The sequence below is a fragment of the Cetorhinus maximus genome, chromosome 4 (genome assembly GCF_964194155.1).
Source record: "Cetorhinus maximus chromosome 4, sCetMax3.hap1.1, whole genome shotgun sequence".
NCBI lineage: Eukaryota > Metazoa > Chordata > Chondrichthyes > Lamniformes > Cetorhinidae > Cetorhinus > Cetorhinus maximus.
The window spans coordinates 134,130,185-134,149,465 of NC_135882.1; the positions used below are offsets into that span (position 1 = coordinate 134,130,185).

General features: G+C 42.6%; 1 protein-coding gene across 6 annotated transcripts in view; it reads left to right on the forward strand.

Moving 5' to 3' along the window:
- LOC144679921 (uncharacterized) overlaps nucleotides 1-13,328 on the forward strand; it is a 106,402-nt gene extending 93,074 nt beyond the window's left edge. For all 6 annotated transcript variants that reach the window (XM_078540886.1, XM_078540884.1, XM_078540888.1 and 3 more), the window contains 4 exons: nucleotides 1,736-1,882; nucleotides 8,277-8,405; nucleotides 11,791-11,913; nucleotides 13,183-13,328. In XM_078540886.1, coding sequence (XP_078397012.1) covers nucleotides 1,736-1,882; nucleotides 8,277-8,405; nucleotides 11,791-11,913; nucleotides 13,183-13,197 — 414 coding nt within the window. In that variant the 3' untranslated portion in view covers nucleotides 13,198-13,328. The remainder of the gene's footprint in view (nucleotides 1-1,735; nucleotides 1,883-8,276; nucleotides 8,406-11,790; nucleotides 11,914-13,182) is intronic.
- The last annotated feature ends 5,953 nt before the right edge of the window (nucleotides 13,329-19,281 follow it).

Sequence of the window (19,281 nt, forward strand, 5' to 3'; positions counted from 1 at the left end):
TAATATGGATATGGCAGTGTAGTAGTTATATTTAAGAACATAAGAAATAGGAGCAGGAGTAGGCCATTCAACCCCTCAAGCCTGCCCCGCCATTCAATAAGATCATGGCTGGCCCGCCCCAGGCCTCAACTCCTCTTTTGTGCTAGCTCCTCACAGCCGTCAACTCCCTGATATTTTAAGAATTTATCTACCTCCTCTTTTAAATACTTTCAGTGATCTAGCCTCCACAATTCTCTGAGGTGGAGAATTCCAGACATTCACTACCCTCTGAGAGAAGAAATTCCTTCACATCTCAGTTTTAAATGAGTGTCCCCTTATTCTGTAACTATGTCCCCTAGTTCAAGATTCCCTCACTAGTGGAAACATCTTCTCAAGATTTACCTTGTCAAGCCCCTTCAGAATCTTGTACTTTTCAATAAAATCACCCCCTATTCTTCTAAAATCTAATGAATAAAGGCCTAATCTATTTAGCTGTTCTTGCTAAGTCAACCCCTTCATCCCAGGAATCAGCCTAGTGAATCTCTTTTGAATAGCCTCCAATGCCAGTATATCCTTTCTTAAATACGAGGACCAAAACTGTACACAGTACTCCAGGTGTGGCCTCACCAACACCCTGTACAGTTAAAACAAGACTTCCCTATTTTTAAACTCCAGCCCCCTAGCAATACAGGCCAAAATTCCATTTGCCTTCTTAATTACTTGCTGCACCTGCATGCTAACTTTTTGTGTTTCATGCACAAGAACACCCAGATCCCTCTGTGCTGCACTTTTTGGGAGTCTCTCTCCACTTAAATAATAATCTGCCTTTTGATTCTTCCTACTAAAGTGCATGACCTCACATTTATATTACTGGACTAATAATCCAGTACATACAACTCCAGTCCTTGACCAAGGTGATTAATTCTTAATGGCCCTTTGAAGGGGTCTAGAAAGCTACTCAGTCTTATCAAACCATGACCAGCAGTTAAACAAGAACACACCTTCACCTTCACACCACCGCACACCATACATTGAGATACACAGAGACAAACTAAATTCCCATCCATGCAGGGTGACGCAGAATGATTCAATGGGAGAGTCGAGTTTTGTATTGTCCTCCATGTTCAGTGACTGCTGAACCCACCCATGCTTTCTCACACCAAATAAAAACCTCAGCTTCTGAAGAAAGCAGGGCATCCAGCCAATGACAAAGTCAGCTGCCAGTAATCTTCCGCATGGATTTTTAAAATGTGTTGTAACCAATATTCTCACTCCCCTTACGTTTTGTTCTGTCTCACTCTGATCCTCCCTCCATCACTCGCTGTCTCTCTACTTTTCTCAAACTGTCTCTCTCATTCTCCTGCTCACTCCTTTTTTATATGTCTGTCTTTATATTTGTTTATTCTCTCCCTTCTGGTCTTTCCTTTTCTGTCCCACCCCCTCTCTCACCTTTTCTGCCCTCCTCTATTCTTCTTTCCTCCACGCCCCTTATCTCTCTTGCTATATTTTTTCCCTCCACCACCTCCTCCTTTCATTCCAACTTTTTTTCTCTCTTCCCCCCCTCTCTCTATCACACCTTCTTCTAATTCAACTCAACACTCTTTCCTTCCCCTCTCTCTATCTCCCACTATCACTTCCTATCTCCCCATCTTGCTCTTACTCTCTGTTTCTCTCTCCCTCACTCTGTCTTTCTCTCTCCCTCTCTCTCTTTCCCTGTCTTTATCTCTGTCTCCCTCTTCCCCCAATTCTGTTCCAGGCCATGTCCAAGTTGGGGCTGCGCCAGGTACATGGTGTGACAAGGATAACAATCAGAAAGTCTAAAAACATCCTGTTCGTTATAACGAAGCCAGACGTTTTCAAGAGTCCAGTGTCTGACATCTACATCGTCTTTGGAGAAGCAAAGGTGAGCATTAGTAACTATAGATGTAAACAGGTATGATATAGTCAGGATTACGGAGACATGGCTGCAGGGTGACCAGGGATGGGAGTTGAACATCCAAGGGTATTCAGTATTTAGGAAGGACAGACAAAAAGGAAAAGGCAGTGGAGTTGCGTTGCTGGTTAAAGAGGAAATTAACGCAATAGTGAGGAAAGATATTAGCTCCAACAATGTGGAATCTGTATGGGTAGAGCTGAGAAACAATAAGGGGCAAAAAACGTTAGTGGGTGTTGTATATAGATCCCCAAACTGTAGTGGTGATGTTGGGAATGGCATTAAACAGGAAATTAGAGACACATGCAATAAAGGGACATTTGTAATTATGGGTGACTTTAATCTGCATATAGATTGGGCAAATCAAATTAGTAACAATACCGTAGAGGAGAAATTCCTGGAGTGTATATGGGATGGTTTTCTGGGCCAATACATTGAGGAACCAACTAGAGAACAGGCCACCCTAGACTGGGTATTGTGTAATGAGAAAGGAATAATTGGCAATCTAATTGTGCGAGGGGACTGAGCAACCATTATATGTTAGAATTCTTCATTAAGATGGAGAGTGATGTAGTTGCTTCTGAGACTAGGGTCCTGAATCTTAATAAAGGAAACTATGATGTTATGAAGCGTGAGTTGGCTATGATGGATTGGAAAACGTTACTTAAAGGGATGATGGTGGATAGGCAATGGCAAACATTCAAAGAGCGCATGGATGAACTGCAACAATTGTTTATTCCTGTCTGGTGCAAATGTAAAACAGGAAAGGTGACCAAACCATGGCTTACAAGGGAAATTAGAGATAGTATTAGATCCAAGGAAGAGGCATATAAATTGGCTAAAAAAAAACAACAGACCTGAGGATTGGGAGCAGTTTAGAATTCAGCAAAGGAGGACCAAGGGATTGATTAAGACGGGGAAAATCGAGTACGAGAGTAAGCTTGCGGGGAACATAAAAACTGACTGTAAAAGTTTCTATAGGCATGCGAAGAGAAAAAGATTGGTAAAGACAAATGTAGGTCCATTACAGTCAGAAACGGGAATTTATAATGGGGAACAAAGAAATTGCTGACCAACTAAATACATACTTTGGTTCTGTCTTCACAAAGGAGGATGCAAATAACATACCAGAAATGTTGGGGAACACAAGGTTTAGTGAGAGGGAGGAACAGAAAGAAATCAGTATTAATAGGGAAATGGTGTTGGGGAAACTGATGGGATTGAAGGCCGATAAATTCCTAGAGCCTGATAATCTACATCCCAGAGTACTTAAGGAAGTGGCCCTAGAAATAGCCTTACATCGGTGGTGAGCAAATTAGTAGAATCAATCCTGAGAGATAGGATTAACTGTCATGAGGAAAAGCATGGACTAGTCAGGGATGTTCAGCATGGATTTGTTAAAGGAAAGTCTTGCCTCACAAATTTGATTGAATTCTTTGAGGAAGTGACAAGAAGGGTTGATGAAGGTAGTGTAGTGGATGTTGTGTACATGGATTTTAGCAAGGCATTTGACAAAGTCCCACATGGCAGATTGGTCAGGAAAGTAAAAGCCCATGGGATTCAGGCTAATGTGGCAAACTGGATAAAAGGTTGGCTTTGTAACAGGAAACAAAGGGTAATGGTCGATGGATGCCCTTGCGAATGGAAAGTTGTCTCAAGTGGTGTTCCACAGGGCTCGGTGTTGGGACCCTTGCTGTTTGTGTTATATATTAACGATTTGGACATGAACGTGGGGGGCACGATTGGGAAATTTGCAGATGACACAAAGATTGGCCAAGTAGTGGAGAGTGTAGAGGATAGCCATAATCTCCAAAACGATATAGATGGGTTGGTGGAGTGGGCGGTAAAGTGGCAGATGGATTTTAACATAGAGAAGTGTGAGGTCATACATTTAGGGAGGTCAAACAGTTACAGGGATTACAAAATAAATGGGAATATACTAAGAGGGGTAGATTAAGTGAGAGATCTTGGCGTACAAGTACACAGGTCCCTGAAGGCAGCAGTTCAAGCAGACAAGGTTGTAAAGAAGGCATATGGAATGCTCTCCTTCATTGGCAGAGGTATAGAATATAAAAGCAAGGATATAATGTTGGAATTGTATAAAACACTGGTGAGGCCACAACTGGAGTATTGTGTGCAGTTCTGGTCACCACATTACGGGAAGGACGTAATAGCTCTGGAGAGAGTGCAGAGGAGGCTTACAAGAATTTTGCCAGGGTTAGAAAAGTGTAGCTACAAGGAGAGATTGGATAGGTTGGGGTTATTTTCCTTAGAACAAAGAAGGCTGAGAGGTGACTTGACTGAGGTGTACAGAATTATGAGGGGAATAGATAGTGGACAGGATAAAATTGTTTCCCTTGGTAGAGAATTCTAGAACCAGGGGAAATAGATTCAAGATAAGTGGCAGAAGGTGTAGGGGGGACATGAGGGAGAACTTTTTTATGCAGAAGGTAGTGCGTGTCTGGAATTCGCTCCCCAAGTTGGTGGTAGAGGCAGAAACTTTAAACTCTTTTAAAAAGTACCTGGATCTGCACCTTAAGTGCTGTAAGCTGCAGGGCTATGGGCCGGGTGCAGGAAGGTGGGATTAGATAGGGCACCTGGGTGTCCTCGGGCTGGCATGGACAAGATGGGCCGAATGGCCTCCTTCTGTGCTGTAACTTTTCTATGGTTCTATGGATGCATTGGTGGTCATCTTCCGAGATTCTATAGACTCTAGAACAGTTCCTACAGATTGAAGGGTAGCTAGTGTAACCCCACTATTTAAAAAGGGAGGTAGAGAGAAAACAGGAAATTATAGACCAGTCAGCCTGACGTCGGTAGTGGGGAAAATTCTAGAGCCAATTATAAAAGATTTAATAGCTGAGCACTTGGAAAACAGTGGCAGAATCGTACAGAGTCAGCATGGATTTACAAAAGGGAAATCATGCTTGACAAATCTACTGGAACTTTTCGAGGATGTAACTAGTAGAGCTGATGAAGGGGAGCCAGTGGATGTGGTTTATTTGGACTTTCAGAAGGCTTTCGACAAAGTCCCACATAAGAGATTAGCGTGTAAAATTAAAGCACATGGGATTGGGAGTAGTGTATTGAGATGGATAGAAAAAACTGGTTGGCAGACAGGAAACAAAGAGTAGGAATAAACGGGTCTTTTTCCGAATGACAGGCAGTGACTAGTGGGATACTGCAAGGATTGGTTCTGGGACATTCACAATATATATTATTAGTGATTTAGGTGAAGGAACTAAATGTAATATCTCCAAATTTGCAGATGACACAAAGCTGGGTAGGAGGGTGAGCTGTGAGGAAGATGCAGAGATGCTCCAGTGTGATTTGGACAAGTTGAGTGAGTGGCCAAATGCATGGCAGATGCAGTATAATGTGAATAAATGTGAGGTTATCCACTTTGGTAGCAAAAACAGGAAGGCAGATTATTATCTGAATGGCTATAAATTGAGAGAGGGGAATGTGCAACTAGACCTGGGTGTTCTTGTACACCAGTCGCTGAAAGTAAACATGTAGGTGCAGCAGGCGGTAAAGAAGGCAAATGGTATGTTGGCCTTCATAGCAAGAGGATTCAAGTGCAGGAGCAGGGATGACTTGCTGCAATTATACAGGGCCTTGGTGAGACCACACCTGGAATATTGTGTGCAGTTTTGGTCTCCTTATCTGAGGAAGGATGTTCTTGCTATTGAGGGAGTGCAGCGAAGGTTTACCAGACTAATTCATGGGATGGCGGAACTGACACCTGAGGAGAGGTTGAGTCGGTTAGGATTATATTTGCTGGAGTTCAGAAGAATGAGAGGTGGGGGGATCTCATAGAAACCTATAAAATTCTAAAAGGACTAGGCAGGATAGATGCAGGAAGGATGTTCCCGATGGTGGGGGAGTCCAGAACCAGGCGTCACAGTCTGAGGATACGGGGTAGACCATTTAGGACTGAGATGAGGAGAAATTTCTTCACCCAGAGAGTGGTGAGCCTGTGGAATTCGCTACCACAGAAAATAGTTAAGGCCAAAACGTTGTATGTTTTTAAGAAGGAGTTAGATATAGCTCTTGGGGCAAAAGGGATCAAAGGATATGGGGAGAAAGCGGGAGCAGGCTATTGAGTTGGATGATCAGCCATGACCATAATGAATGGCGGAGCAGGCTCGAAGGGCTGAATGGCCTATTTCTGCTCCTATTTTCTTTGTTTCTATGTTTCTATGATAACCAATAAAAGACTGGGTCTTATTGGGTATCGCTGAATATTGGCTTTTTAAAGATTAATTAAAACATGAGGAATGGATTTATTGAAGGGGCTGTTCAAATTTGGGACTTGTTGCAGCAGTGTAGAGGGAGCTTTACCCTGTATCTAACTCATGCCATACCTGACCTGGGAGTGTTTGATGAGACAGTGCAGGGAGCAGACCATAAGTATGAGGTAGACCAGTCAGCGCCTCAAGTCAGTTCTGATCAATTAGATCATGGCTGATCTGTACCTTAACTCCTTTTGTCCGCTTTGTTCTATATCCCTTGATGTCTCCTAACAAAACTCTCTTGACTTCAGTCTTGAAAACTTCAATTAACCCAATACCCAAAGCCCTTTGGGGGAACAACTTCCAGATTTCCAATTGTTGTTTGAAAAATGTTTCCTGATCTAACTCTAATTTTAAGATTTTGCACCCTCAAGTTCTGGATATGCCCACCAGGTGAAATAGCTGCTCTGTATCTGATAGTTGCTTTGTATTACAGAGCTTGAATATTGCCGAAAAGAGAGACATGTTGCTGATGCTTTTTGTCTTGCACTTATCAGGACAAATGCAAGAATGCCAAATTTCAAACAATTTATACTACAAGAGTAAAGGATGCTAAATGGTTGGCAAGACAACTCTGATTGGCCAAGCACAAAGATCTACATTATGAGCTCAACTGATTATCTTAGATTGTTGTTAGTGTGGGTATTAGAGCACACAGGATTGTTCAGCGAGTGCTCTTAATGTAACTCATTTACGCTTGCTAGAAGTGACATACATTCATACAGCAGGGACCAGTTCTCTGCAAACAAAAGAAATATGTTGAAGCCTTGCACCTTTTTTGAATTACCTGGGAGCTTGGAGAGCCTGTCGTTTTCCATGGCTTTCACCATGGCAACACCTCAGCCCATCAGAGTCATCTTGCTAGCCAATGAGCATCTTTTCATTCTGTAGTATAAATTGTGGCTGTTTGAAATTTGGCGTTCTACTGTTTATCCTGATGAGTGCAAGATAAAAAGCTTTGGCAACTTGTCTCTCTTTTCATCAATATTCTCCATATCTGTTCGATCAAATTCTTTTAATGGTTTAAATGCTTCATCAGATTATCCCTCAACCTTCTGTACACAGGGAATACAAGCCAGTACACAGGGAATACAAGCCAAGTTTATGCAGCCTGCCCCCATAATTTAACTCTTTTGGCTCTAGTTCTGGTGAATCTGCACTGAATTCCCTCCAATTGTTCCTGAGGAATGGTGTCCAAAACTGAATGCAGTACTTCAGATGAGTCTGACCAATGGCCCATTCAACTGAAGCATAACCTTTTCCCTATCGTCTTCGCCTGAGGCTAAGCTATTGGAAATGGACCAGTGATCGGCTAGGTGAAGGATGGGCATCTGTCACAGAATTATAAAGGAAAAACTGACTGAGGCCTGCCATAGGGAATCATGGGCAAGGAGGGGGTATGGCAGTGGGAGTATGTGGGTATGGAGGAGGTGCAAAACCTGCTCTGCCAGTTTCATCCTTGGAGACTGCTAGCACAGAAATCCTTTCCATTTTATCCTGTCCCACACACAAGACATGGTTGTTTGGTTGAGGTGCTGGGAAGGTAGTTACAGGCCATGGACCACATCCCCCTACTGAGGGTCAGCGAAAGGATTGTGCAAGATCAGGGTCTCAATCATAGGTGCCAGATGCAGCTCAGTTGGTAGCAGCCTCGCTTCTAAGACAGATTCAAACCCCACTCTAGAGACTTGAGTCCACAATTTAGGCTGACACTACAATGCAGTACTGAGGGAATGCTGCACCATCAGAGGTGTTGTCTTCCTGTTAAAAGTTGTCTGTCATCTCAGGAAGAAGTCAGGGATTCCCCGGTACTACTGGAAGAAAACAGTTGGTGAGTTATCCTACTGTCCTAACTAACACCTATCTCTCAAGGAACGTCACCAGAAACACATCTTCAATTCATTAATTTTATTGTTGTTATGTGGGATCTTGCTGTGTCCACATTGGTTCCTGTGTTTCCTACACTACAACAGTGACTACATTTCAAAAGCAGTTCACTGGCTGTAAAGGGCTTTGGGTTTTAATAAGTGCTATAAATGCAAGTCTTTCTCTTTGTTCTTTTATTCCAGATTGAGGATTTGTCCCAGCAGGCTCACAAGGCAGCGGCTGAGAAGTTCAAAGTTCCCATTGAGCACGCCACACTGGTCCCTGAAACAACTCCAACCCTCACGATTAAGGAGGAGAGTGAAGAAGAGGAGGTAAAGTGCCTTTGCAGCGTTTCGGGAGCAAGCCCTCTGTAAATGGGGAAGTGGAGATTGGGGACTGCTTTCAGTGCTCCCAGATATTGTGTTTGCTTTTGTACTGTTCTGATCTTCCCTATGTGCCTTCCTTATTATGAATACTAATACTATAGAAGGGATGGAATGGCTTCAGTGATAGTTTTGAGAGGTGGCACAACTCACCATCCAGTTGGGATCTGGGACAAACATGGCATATTAGAATCAGGCAGAAAACAAACAGATGGTCAATTTGGTGGGTTTTATGCGTTATTTTCCAAAAAAATCTGAAAGCACACATATGCAAACAGAAAAGAAAGTAAGCACAAAACTCAAAGAAATGGCAACACAAATTAATGCAGCACCACTGAGATCGGCTTTGGGTATCAAAAAATTGAAGGTGAGAGGGAAGGTTAATCTTGACAGATGTGCCAATAGCTAATCTCAAGATTAGCAAGAGATCTATAACATGTTTCTTGGCAAGGTGGTTATTGGGCTTGTATTTTTGTAACGATATAGACAGAAGCTGTAATCCTGTGTCTTTGTCAAGAATGAGTTTGAAATACAGCATCAAACACTTGCAAGTTTATTAAGGGTTAAATGAACAAACATACTCAGTCAACACTGACATTACAAAAGATGATTCGTTGCAGAAGAAGGCACATCATAGCCAGTTGAGCATAACCTTTTTTCTTCCCTCTTTTCTCCTGATCTCGCATTACAATGGTCTCACTTTTTAGGCTCAGCTCAAAGGCCATTACATCACCTCCCCCATGACCTTCATTCTAGGTTTTATATTGGGTATTAGTAGCTCAACATACCAATGGTTTAAAAAAATCTCAGCACAATCTCAGGACATAACATAAACAACCTTATTTATTTGTATTAAGAATAAACTTATTGATGTATCCATAAGATTAGAATTACCCATGGTTATTTTATATGACGACAGATACAGCCTTACAGATTTCCTGACATTCTACAAATACAGTATTCCCTGTCAGCAACATTTGCAGGATCTTAATTTTATTTTTTAAATTATAAAATGGAATCTAATATAAATGATTTGTTTTGTATAGAATGAATTCCTTTACTATCCCCAGATCTTTATCTCTAACTTTGTTACCATGGTAACTGGTTAGATTCCAAGGGACATAACAATGAGAAAGTTTGGAGTAAGATTAAAAGTTTGGGGTGGTAGTTGTTGGGGGGAGGGGGCGTGGTGTGGGGAGGAAGTTATTCTTTTTACCCAAGGGAGCAACATAGTTATGGGTTAGGTTACCTCAAAAAAGACATCAAAATGGACTAAATAAATAGGGTCAAGACAATAAGCTTTTTTTGCAGAATTCAAGAAGATGGTAAGTAGAAGATTAATTAAAAAGCAATGGTTGGGCCTAAGAGCCTTTATGTCTTTACCATTCCTATAAATTTTTGTTTCTTCCTATGACACAATTACATAAGAAAAACTTAGTTCTCTTAACCTTATTTGTATAGATTAGGCTTCAAGAAGGCCCACCACAATCTGCTAAGGATGACTAGGGATTATTTTGCAGCAATGTCCACATCCAGTAAATTAATTTTTAAAAAGAAAAGGCTGCTGGTCACATTCCTTTATACTGTGTTCAACAGTTTTCCACTGTTTCCTCGATATCATTGACTAGCATTGAGCAGAATCTTATGGCGATGACAGGGCTCTCAGCCACCGACTGGAGAGCCAGCGAGACCCCCCACGATATCTCTTCTTGAGAAGGCCCCCCCCCCCCACCAACTTGTGTTCTCTGCATGGCATTAATTACATGCTTAAGTGCCTCAATTGCCTGTGGGAGAGGAAGGCCATCCAAGGGCTTGCCACCAGGGACTTAATTGGGATGGAGGTGGGAACATTGCATGGACCCCCTGCCCCGCCATCCTCCCGCCAACAAGCTCACCATTAGGGTGGGCACAAGATTTCACCCATCTATTCCAGGGCTGGTAGAGAGAGAAAGAAAAAGAGAGAAGAGAGGGCCTCTACTTGGATGGCAAGCCTTTAATATGTTCACTGTCAAAAAAAAGCAAATTGAGCTCACAGGCCCGTTGGGAGATAGCCATTAGTGCTTAATGGAACAGTGTCCTTGTTAGGGAGAACATAAGAATACAAGAAAAAGGCACAGGAGTAAGTCTTCAGCCCTTTGAGCCTGTTCTGCCATTCAGTATGATCACAGCTGATCCTCCACCTCAACTCTATCTTCCTGGACTATTCCCACATCCCTTAGTTCCCTTAGTATCCAAAAATCCATTAGTCATCATCTTGAAGTTCAAACTCTTTGAGTGAAGAAATTTCTCATCTGAGTCCTAAATGGTTGACCTCCTGTTCTGAGACTGTGATCCCTAGTTCTAGACTCCCCAGCCAAGAGAAACATCCTTTCCAGCATCTACCCCATTGAGCCCCTTAACAATTTTATATGTTTCAATGAGATTTTATTCTTCTAAATTCTAGAGAATATAGTGCTAAGCCTTGACAAGCGGCAAGTAACAGCCATGCCACACAAGTACCAGGCAATGACAATCACCAACAAGAGAAAATCTAACCATCACTCCTTGACATTCAATGGCATTACCATCACTGAATTCCCCACTAGCAACATCCTGGGTGTTTGCATTGACCAGAAACTGAACTGGGCTAGCCATATAAATACTGTGGCTACAAGAGCAGGTCAGAGGCTAGGAATCCTGTGACGAGTAACTCACCTCCTGACTCCCCAAAGCTTGTCCACCATCTACAAGGCACAAGTCAGGAGTGTGATGGAATACTCCCCACTTGCCTGGATGAGTGCAGCTACCACAACATTTGAGAAGCTTGACACCATCCAGGACAAAGAAGCCTGCTTGACTGGCACCACGTCCACAAACATTCACTCCCTCCACCACTGTAGCAGCAGTGTGTACCATCTACAAGATGCACTGCAGGAACTCACCAAGGCTTCTTAGACAGCACCATCTAGGAGGACAAGGGCAGCAGACAAATGGGAACATCACCACCTGGAAGTTCCCCTCAAAGTCACTTCCCACCCTGGCTTGGAAATATATCACTGTTCCTTCACTTTTTCATTGAGTCAAAATCCTGGAACTCCATAACAGCACTGTGGGTGTGTTTACATCACATGGACTGCAGCAGTTCAAGGAGGCAGCTCACCACCACCTTCTCATGGGCAACTTGGGATGGGCATTAACTGTTGGCCCAGCCAATGAATCCCACATCCCGTGAATGAATATAAAAAAACTATACTCGATCTCCCCTCATAGGACAATCCGTCATCCCAGGAATCTTCATTGCACTCCCTCCTTAGGCTAAGAAGTTTTCAAGCATTCTGTGTTTGCTATATTTCAGCTGGATGAAACAGGACTTGAAGCGAGAGACATAGAGCTGGTCATGGCCCAAGCAAACGTCTCGAGAGGAAAAGCTGTGCGAGCACTCAGGCACAACAAGAACGATATTGTCAACGCTATAATGGTGAGATGCTTTCACCATTTTTGTTTTATATTTGCCTCTGTCTTCGGAAAGAAAATGACTTAGCATGTTTACTGTGATGTTTGTTTGGTGAAGTTGGATTGGATGGTACAGTCACTTTGGACACTGGCCTGATTCTCCATCCCTGGACCCTGGATTAGGTTTGGCTCAGCCTGATGAGTTGAAAGCCACCGTGCTTAAAGTTGAGTGAGATGAGTCTGGAGCCATCTCATTCCGTGTCCTGAACAAAAAAAAATACTGCTGATTTTGGAAATCTGAAATAAAAACACAAAATTCTGGAAATTCTCAATCGCAGAAAAAAAATGACCTTGAAAGCTATTGGTGTATTGTTAGAAATTCAACTGATTTACTTAATGTTCCCCAGGGAAGGGAGCTGCTATGCAACCCAGTCTAGGCCAACATGTATCTCTAGTACCTGGTTGACTCTTAATGCCCTCTCAGGCCATTCAGTTGTACGACCAAATAGTTTTCCAGGTTTGACAATAGATGAAGCTATGTTGATGTGGTCCAAATCCTGAGGATATCATTCCACAAGTAGGTGGGCAAGAACTGTAGCTGGAGGGTGATTTTAGCCATCAGCTGGAATGCCACTTGCCTGTGGCAAAATCAGGCCATGCTGCTTTAAACCACTGGCATCATTAACCTGCTGCCAGCTGACTCCCATCTGAACCAGATGGGTAGTGCGCAAGAAGAATGCAGGTGGCTAAGGGCTTCTCGCTGGCTCTCCAGTAAGTGTAGAGACAGTGAGTCCATAGGGTAGGGCTAATGATATGTGATTGGGTGGAGGAGGGAATGCAGGCATGAGTCTGGGAGCAGGAGGAGGCCTAAACTTCCCTTCTGGGCCCAGAGGAACCTTCCTCCTACTGGCCCGATAGAATGTAAGAAAATTTACCTTAAACGACATACTCTGCTTTCGATCCTCCTTGGACAGGCACTTGACTGGCAGGAGAGCTCTAGTGGCTTTCTCGTGGTCAGAGTTAAAACCCATTTGCATATTTAATGAAGGATCCTGCTGGACGCCTTTGCCACCTGCAGGTTAATATTGAACCCAGAGGGATCCAGGTAAAACACTCTAATTGATTTTTAACTGCCTCTCTGCTCAGTTATTGCTAGGTGGTTAGGGTCAAAATCAATCCCCTGGAGTCACATGGATTAAACATCAGCCAAGTGCCACCAGTGAAGGTGAGTTTGACCTGAGGCTTCATCATGAGAACAACAATTTACATATTCTCTTTTTTTCATTCCCTCTAGGAATTAACAATGTAAACTGCAAAAAGAAGATCTATTTCTATATATAATCGCTGGATATTATCAACATTATAAACTATAACCAACCTGTAAATCATACAAGTTTGCACCTGTTATACCACTAATAAACTCAACCTACAGAAACCAAACCAGAGCTTGCTTGTATTTGTTTGGAAGAACAAGGGGAAAGTGAGGGGGAGAGATGATGGTTGACTCAGAGACTTGAACAGATCGTCCAGGCTAAGACTTCAGTACAATACTGACAGAGGTGTTGTGTTTCAGATGAAATGTTAAACCATCTGCCCTCTCAGGTGAACTAGAGATCCCATGGCACAATTAGAAGAAGAGCAGGAGAATTCTACCCGGTCCAATATTTATCCCTCTACCAACATTACTAAAGCAGATGACTTGGTCATGATCTCATTGTTATTTGTAGGACCTAGTCTTGACCAATTTGGACCCTGTATTTCTAATGTTATAACAGTGACTACACTTCAAAAATACTTCTTTGTCTGTAAAGCACTTTGAGATGTCCTGAGATTGTGAAAGCTGTTATGTAAATGCAAGTTGGTTCATTCTTTCCTTCACTGTCTTTCCAAAATGAGATGTGAGCTGGTGGGGATAGAATTAGACTCAGTTATGATGTCCTTCATGGCTGAATAAACTTGCAAAACTTGCTGCCTCAGCTGCCCCCAGTGATTCAATGAGATCATCCAGCCAGTTGTTAAGCCTAGGGTACAGGTAGGTCTCAGATTTGAACCCTACTTTGTGTTGGTTTGGACTGACTTGGGCTAAGCTCTGAGGCCCCCTCTCTGCCACCATGGAGGAATAGCCTGCAGATGTTCACTTATCAGGGTTCATTCATGAACAAGGGCACTTGGGTGAGGTGGGAGCATTTCCCTTTGAGAAATAATGCCTCCTGGCGAGTTTGACCAGCAATTATGGTACAGAGGACTGCAATTCCCAGGTAAGCAATATATTGGTGATGTTGCCATGCTGATTCTTTTGTACCTTTATCCTTGAGCCAACCCTCCCACCTGACGTTCACCTATTGACCTGTCACACCTTGAGAGGTGCAGTGTTAAATAGCACGGAATTCTATGAGTCTCTTTCAATAGCTGGACATGCTTATACTTTAACAGGGATTCTAAATTTATTTTGTTCAAGTGATTTGAAAATAAGCTGTAGAACTGTTTTTATTTAAAAAAGGATTTGCATTTATATAGAGCATCAACAAAAATGCTTTGCAACCAATGACATACTTTTGAATTGTAGCCACTTGTAATGTAAGAAACATAGTAGCCAATTTGCACATAGCAAACTCCCACAAACAGCAATTCAACTATGACCAATTTGTTTTTTGTGATATTGATTGAGGGATAAATATTGGCCAGGATACCAGGCATCTAGGTGTTCTAGTGCATGAGTCACAAAAAGTTAATATGCAGGCACAGCAAGTAATCAAGGAGGCTAATGGAATGCTTTCCTTTATTACGAGAGGAATTGAACATATAAGTAAGGATGTTATGTTTCAGTTAAACAGGGCGTTGGTGAGACCACATCTCGAATACTGTGTACAGTTTTGATCATCTTATTTAAGGAAGGATGTAAATGCGATGGAGGCAGTTCAGAGGAGGTTTACTAGATTGCTACCTGGAATGAGCGGGCTGTCTTAGGTTGGACAGGCTTGGTTTGTTTCCACTGGAGCTTAGAAAAGTGAGGGTGATTTGACTGAAGTATATAAGATCCTGAATGGCCTTGACAAGGTGGACGTCGAAAGGGTGTTTCCTCTTGTGGGTGAGTCCAGAACTAGGGAGCACTGTTCTCAAATTAGGGATCACCCTCTTAGCATCAAGACGAGAATTCTTTTTCTCTGTGGGTTGTGTGACTTTGGAACTCTGCCTCAGAAGGCGGTGGAAGCAGGATCATTGAATATTTTTAAGGCAGAGGTGGATAGATTCGTGTTAGGAAAAGGAATCCAAGGTTATCAGAGGTAAATGAGAATGTGGAATTTGAAACACAAAAAGATCAGCCATGATCTTATTGAATGGCAGAGCAAGCTTGAGGAGCCAAATGGCCTACTTTTGCTCCTATTTTGTATGTTCATATGTTCATATAACTCCCCTGCTCATCTCCAAAATAGTGTCATGGGATCTTTTACATCCACCCAAATAGGCAGACGATGACTTTGTTTAACATCTCCTCCAGAAGATGGCACCACTAAGAATGTAGCACTCCCTCAGTATTGCTCTGGATAACTTTGATTTTTATGCTCAAAAACAGATGGGGACTTTAACCCAGAACCTTATGGTTCAGAGGCAAGAGCACTACCAATTGAGCCACAGCTGATATTAAATCAAATAAAATTTTATTTTGAAGCTATTACGTGTTTAGTTTTTACTTCAAAGATCGAGAGAGAAAGCCTTACACAAACAGTGAGGATGCTCGCAATACCTATACTTTTTATTAATATTGAGAATTTGAAAGTAATGAATAATTATTTTTACAGAGGTCAAAGCATCATTCCTCATCATGCAACAGTATTTGTGAGTTTTTTGATTTTCAGAATAATTTGAAAACATTTTGGAAGATGCAATTTGATAGAATTTTCACATCAAACCCAATATTGTTTTTGAGATTGGGCAGGGGATTGTGGGGAAGATATGTGAGTGAATTCAGCAACTGTACTTTTTGTTTGTACAGAGAATTTGAGAACAATTGATTTGCCAGCTCTGTCTAGAATATTCTGTGACCCAACTTCAAAAGTTGTATAGCTACAGGCAAAGCACTGAGAAAATACATCAGATTTCTTGAACCATTAAATAGCTTTTAGTTAAGTGTTTCAGTGGGCATTTTTTTTCTCCATCTCACAAGAAGTGTGTTTGAGCCTGTGGTTGTACTTTGATGCAACCAGTTTACTTGTTCAGGATAGTGAGAAAATTAAACATTTATTTAAGCAGCTGCAGTGTGCAAGAAAATATTATTATGCTTCCCAAGAAATGAGAAAAACCACTTTGCTACACTTACGGAAACCTCTTACATCTTTCTAAATTCTTAGGAAATTAGGAACAGAAGTATAGACCATTCAGCCCCTCTAGCCAATCAGATCATGGTTGATTTGTACCTCAACTGTACTGAAATAGGCTCTTGGGGCTGAATTGCCCCCCTTGTTGCTCTGTTTCTACCCAATAGGGGGCACCATGCAGCATTTCATTACAGCTTTTAATAGGCATGGACAGTCTTTCGTTATTTTATCAACCCATTTCAGACATAAGGTTTAGGTTCATTAGAGTTTGCAATCTTTTTTTGTTGTGGACAATGTTTTTTTTAACAAAGATACAGGTCACTCTTTGCCTAAATTTACTGATGACATACCAGATGCCAATGAAAATTGTGATAGTGTCACCATGGGATTTTGCAGTTCAGTCCTCGATTTACTCTTTTTGAGCAACCAATTAAACTAAACTAAGAAAATGAGGGAAGCCCTCAATTTAATGATGCATCGACTGCTACCAATTTAGAGGCTGGTTCAAACTATCTGACCTTCTCCTGAACGCACTCCCTCCCCACCCCAACCCTTTTTAAAAATGAATTCACAGGATGTGGACTTCACTGGCTGGGTCAGCATTTATTGCCCGTCCATAGTTGTCCTTGAGAAGGTGGTGGTGAGCTTCCTTCTTGAACTGCTGCACTCCATGTGGTGTAGGCACACCCACAGTGCTGTTAGGAAGGGAGTTCCAGGATTTTGACCCAGCGAAAGTGATGGAACTGTGATATATTTCCAAGTAAGGATGGTGAGTGACTTGGAGAGAAACTTCCAGCTGGTGGTATTCCCATCTATCTGCTGCCCATGTCCTTCTAGGTGGTTGTGGTCGTGGGTTTGGAAGGTGCTGTTAAAGGAGCCTTGGGAATTCCTGCAGTGCATCTTGTACATGGTACACACTGCTGCTACTGTACATCGGTGGTGGAGGGAGTGAATGTGGATGTGGTGCCAATCAAGCGGGCTGCTTTGTCCTGGATGGTGTCAAACTTCTTGAATGTTGTGGGAGCTGCACTCATCCAGGCAAGTAGGGAGTGTTCCATCACACTCCGGACTTGTGCCGTGTAGACAGTGGACAGGCTTTGGAGAGTCAGGAGGTGAGTTACTCATTGCAGGATTCCTAGCCTCTGACCTGCTCTTGTAGCCACAGTATTTATATGGCTAGTCCAATTCAGTTTCTGGTCAACGGTAACCCCCAGGATGTTGATAGTGGGGTGTTCAGTGACGGTAATGCCATTGAACATCAAGGGGTGATGGTGGACCCCCTCTTGTTGGAGATGGTCATTGCCTGGCACTTGTGTGGCGCGAATGTTACTTGCCACTTGTCAGCCCAAGCCAAGCCTGGATGTTGTCCAGGTCTTGCTGCATTTGGACATGGACTGCTTCAGTATCTGAGGAGTCGTGAATGGTGCTGAACATTGTGCAATCATCAGTGAACATCCCCACTTCTGACCTTATGATGGAAGGAAGGTTGTTGCTGAAGCAGCTGAAGATGGTTGGGCTAAGGACAACCATCATGTTGCGGTACGATATACAATAGTAGATTGGAGTTAACTGCAGCCTACCACTAATTCAACTCAGAGAATACTGGACGTCAGTCTAAAACTTAACAAAACTCAAACAGGATTTGAAGTCATGGAGTCAATAGAATTTGAGGGGATGTGGAATAGACTACTGGCAAAGCACTTTTAGTAGAGATAGTTGCTCAGGGGGGCAGTGGGCTGCTACAGTTGGTCTCCGGTTAAAGGATCATTTCAACACCGAGGCATCATTTAGTGATTCTTGCTGGAAAAGGCTATGTGGGCATTATGGATGAAGAAAAGGGACTTGGTTTCATTGTCATGTTCCTTCTCAAGCCGCCTGAAAATTTTCTAACATGCTTTTACTACTTGACTGAGACACGAGGGACTTCTAGCCCAGTGTGACTCAGCACCTCAAGGTGCAATGAGGGGAGAAAACTGCATTGGAGTAAGTGGGGAAAAAAGAAGAGAGCAGTTTAGGGTTAGGATAAATACAGGCAGAGGTGACCTAATGTTTGATGGTATCCATCCAGGACAAAGCAGCCCATTGATTCACACCCCATTCAGGACCATCAACATTCACTCCCCGCCCCTCACAGATGCACAGTGACAGAAGTGTGTACCATCTATAAGGTGCACTGCTCCAAGGCTCCTTTGACAGCACCTTCCAAACCTGTGACCACTACCAACCAGGAGGAAAGGGCAGCAGATGCATGGGGAGTTCCCCTCCAAGCTGCACACCATCCTGACTTGGAAATATATCGCCATTCCTTCACTGTCACTGGGTCAAAATCCTGGAACTCTCTCCCTAACAGCACTGTGGGTGCACCTACACCACAGGGACTGCAGCGGTTCAAGAAGGGAGCTCACCACCACCTTCTCAAGGGCAATTAGGGATGGGCAATAAATGCTGGCCTAGCCAGTGACGCCCACATCGTGTGAAATAATTTTTAAAAATGAAATTAAAAAAAAAACTGAGCAAACCTTTTTTCCATCTGGGAATGACTTTGGAAATGTCAAAGGGACCTTTTTATTTAACTTGGATCTGGCAAGGTTACATTTATTGTCAATTGAGAAGGTGGCCATGTGCCTTCTAACCGTGATCCAAAGCAATTGTTTACACACATCTTTCATATGGAGTAACAATAAATGCTGATGTACAAGTCAGTCATCCATTCTCTGGTGATATGAGTTAATTATTCTAACAGAGAAGAATTCTAGCTTCACAGATGCTCCATGATTGGATAGCTATGGGAATACACTCACATACGGATGAGGTAGGGGTTAACAGAGTTCCTTGCATATCGGACATTAGTGGACATGTTGGGTTTTTATAAAAATCCACCAATGTCAGTGATAATTTTACTTCCCCGGATAATTCACTTTACAATCTGTCACAGTGAGAATTAAAGCCCCAACTGTCTGGGCTGCCGGTCAGGTACCATAAATACTACATTAGCCTACTGTTATGAACGGGGTGGGGGGCATTAATTTAAACAACCCTGATTTCTTCTCTCACCACTGGTCCATAAACAGAAAAGT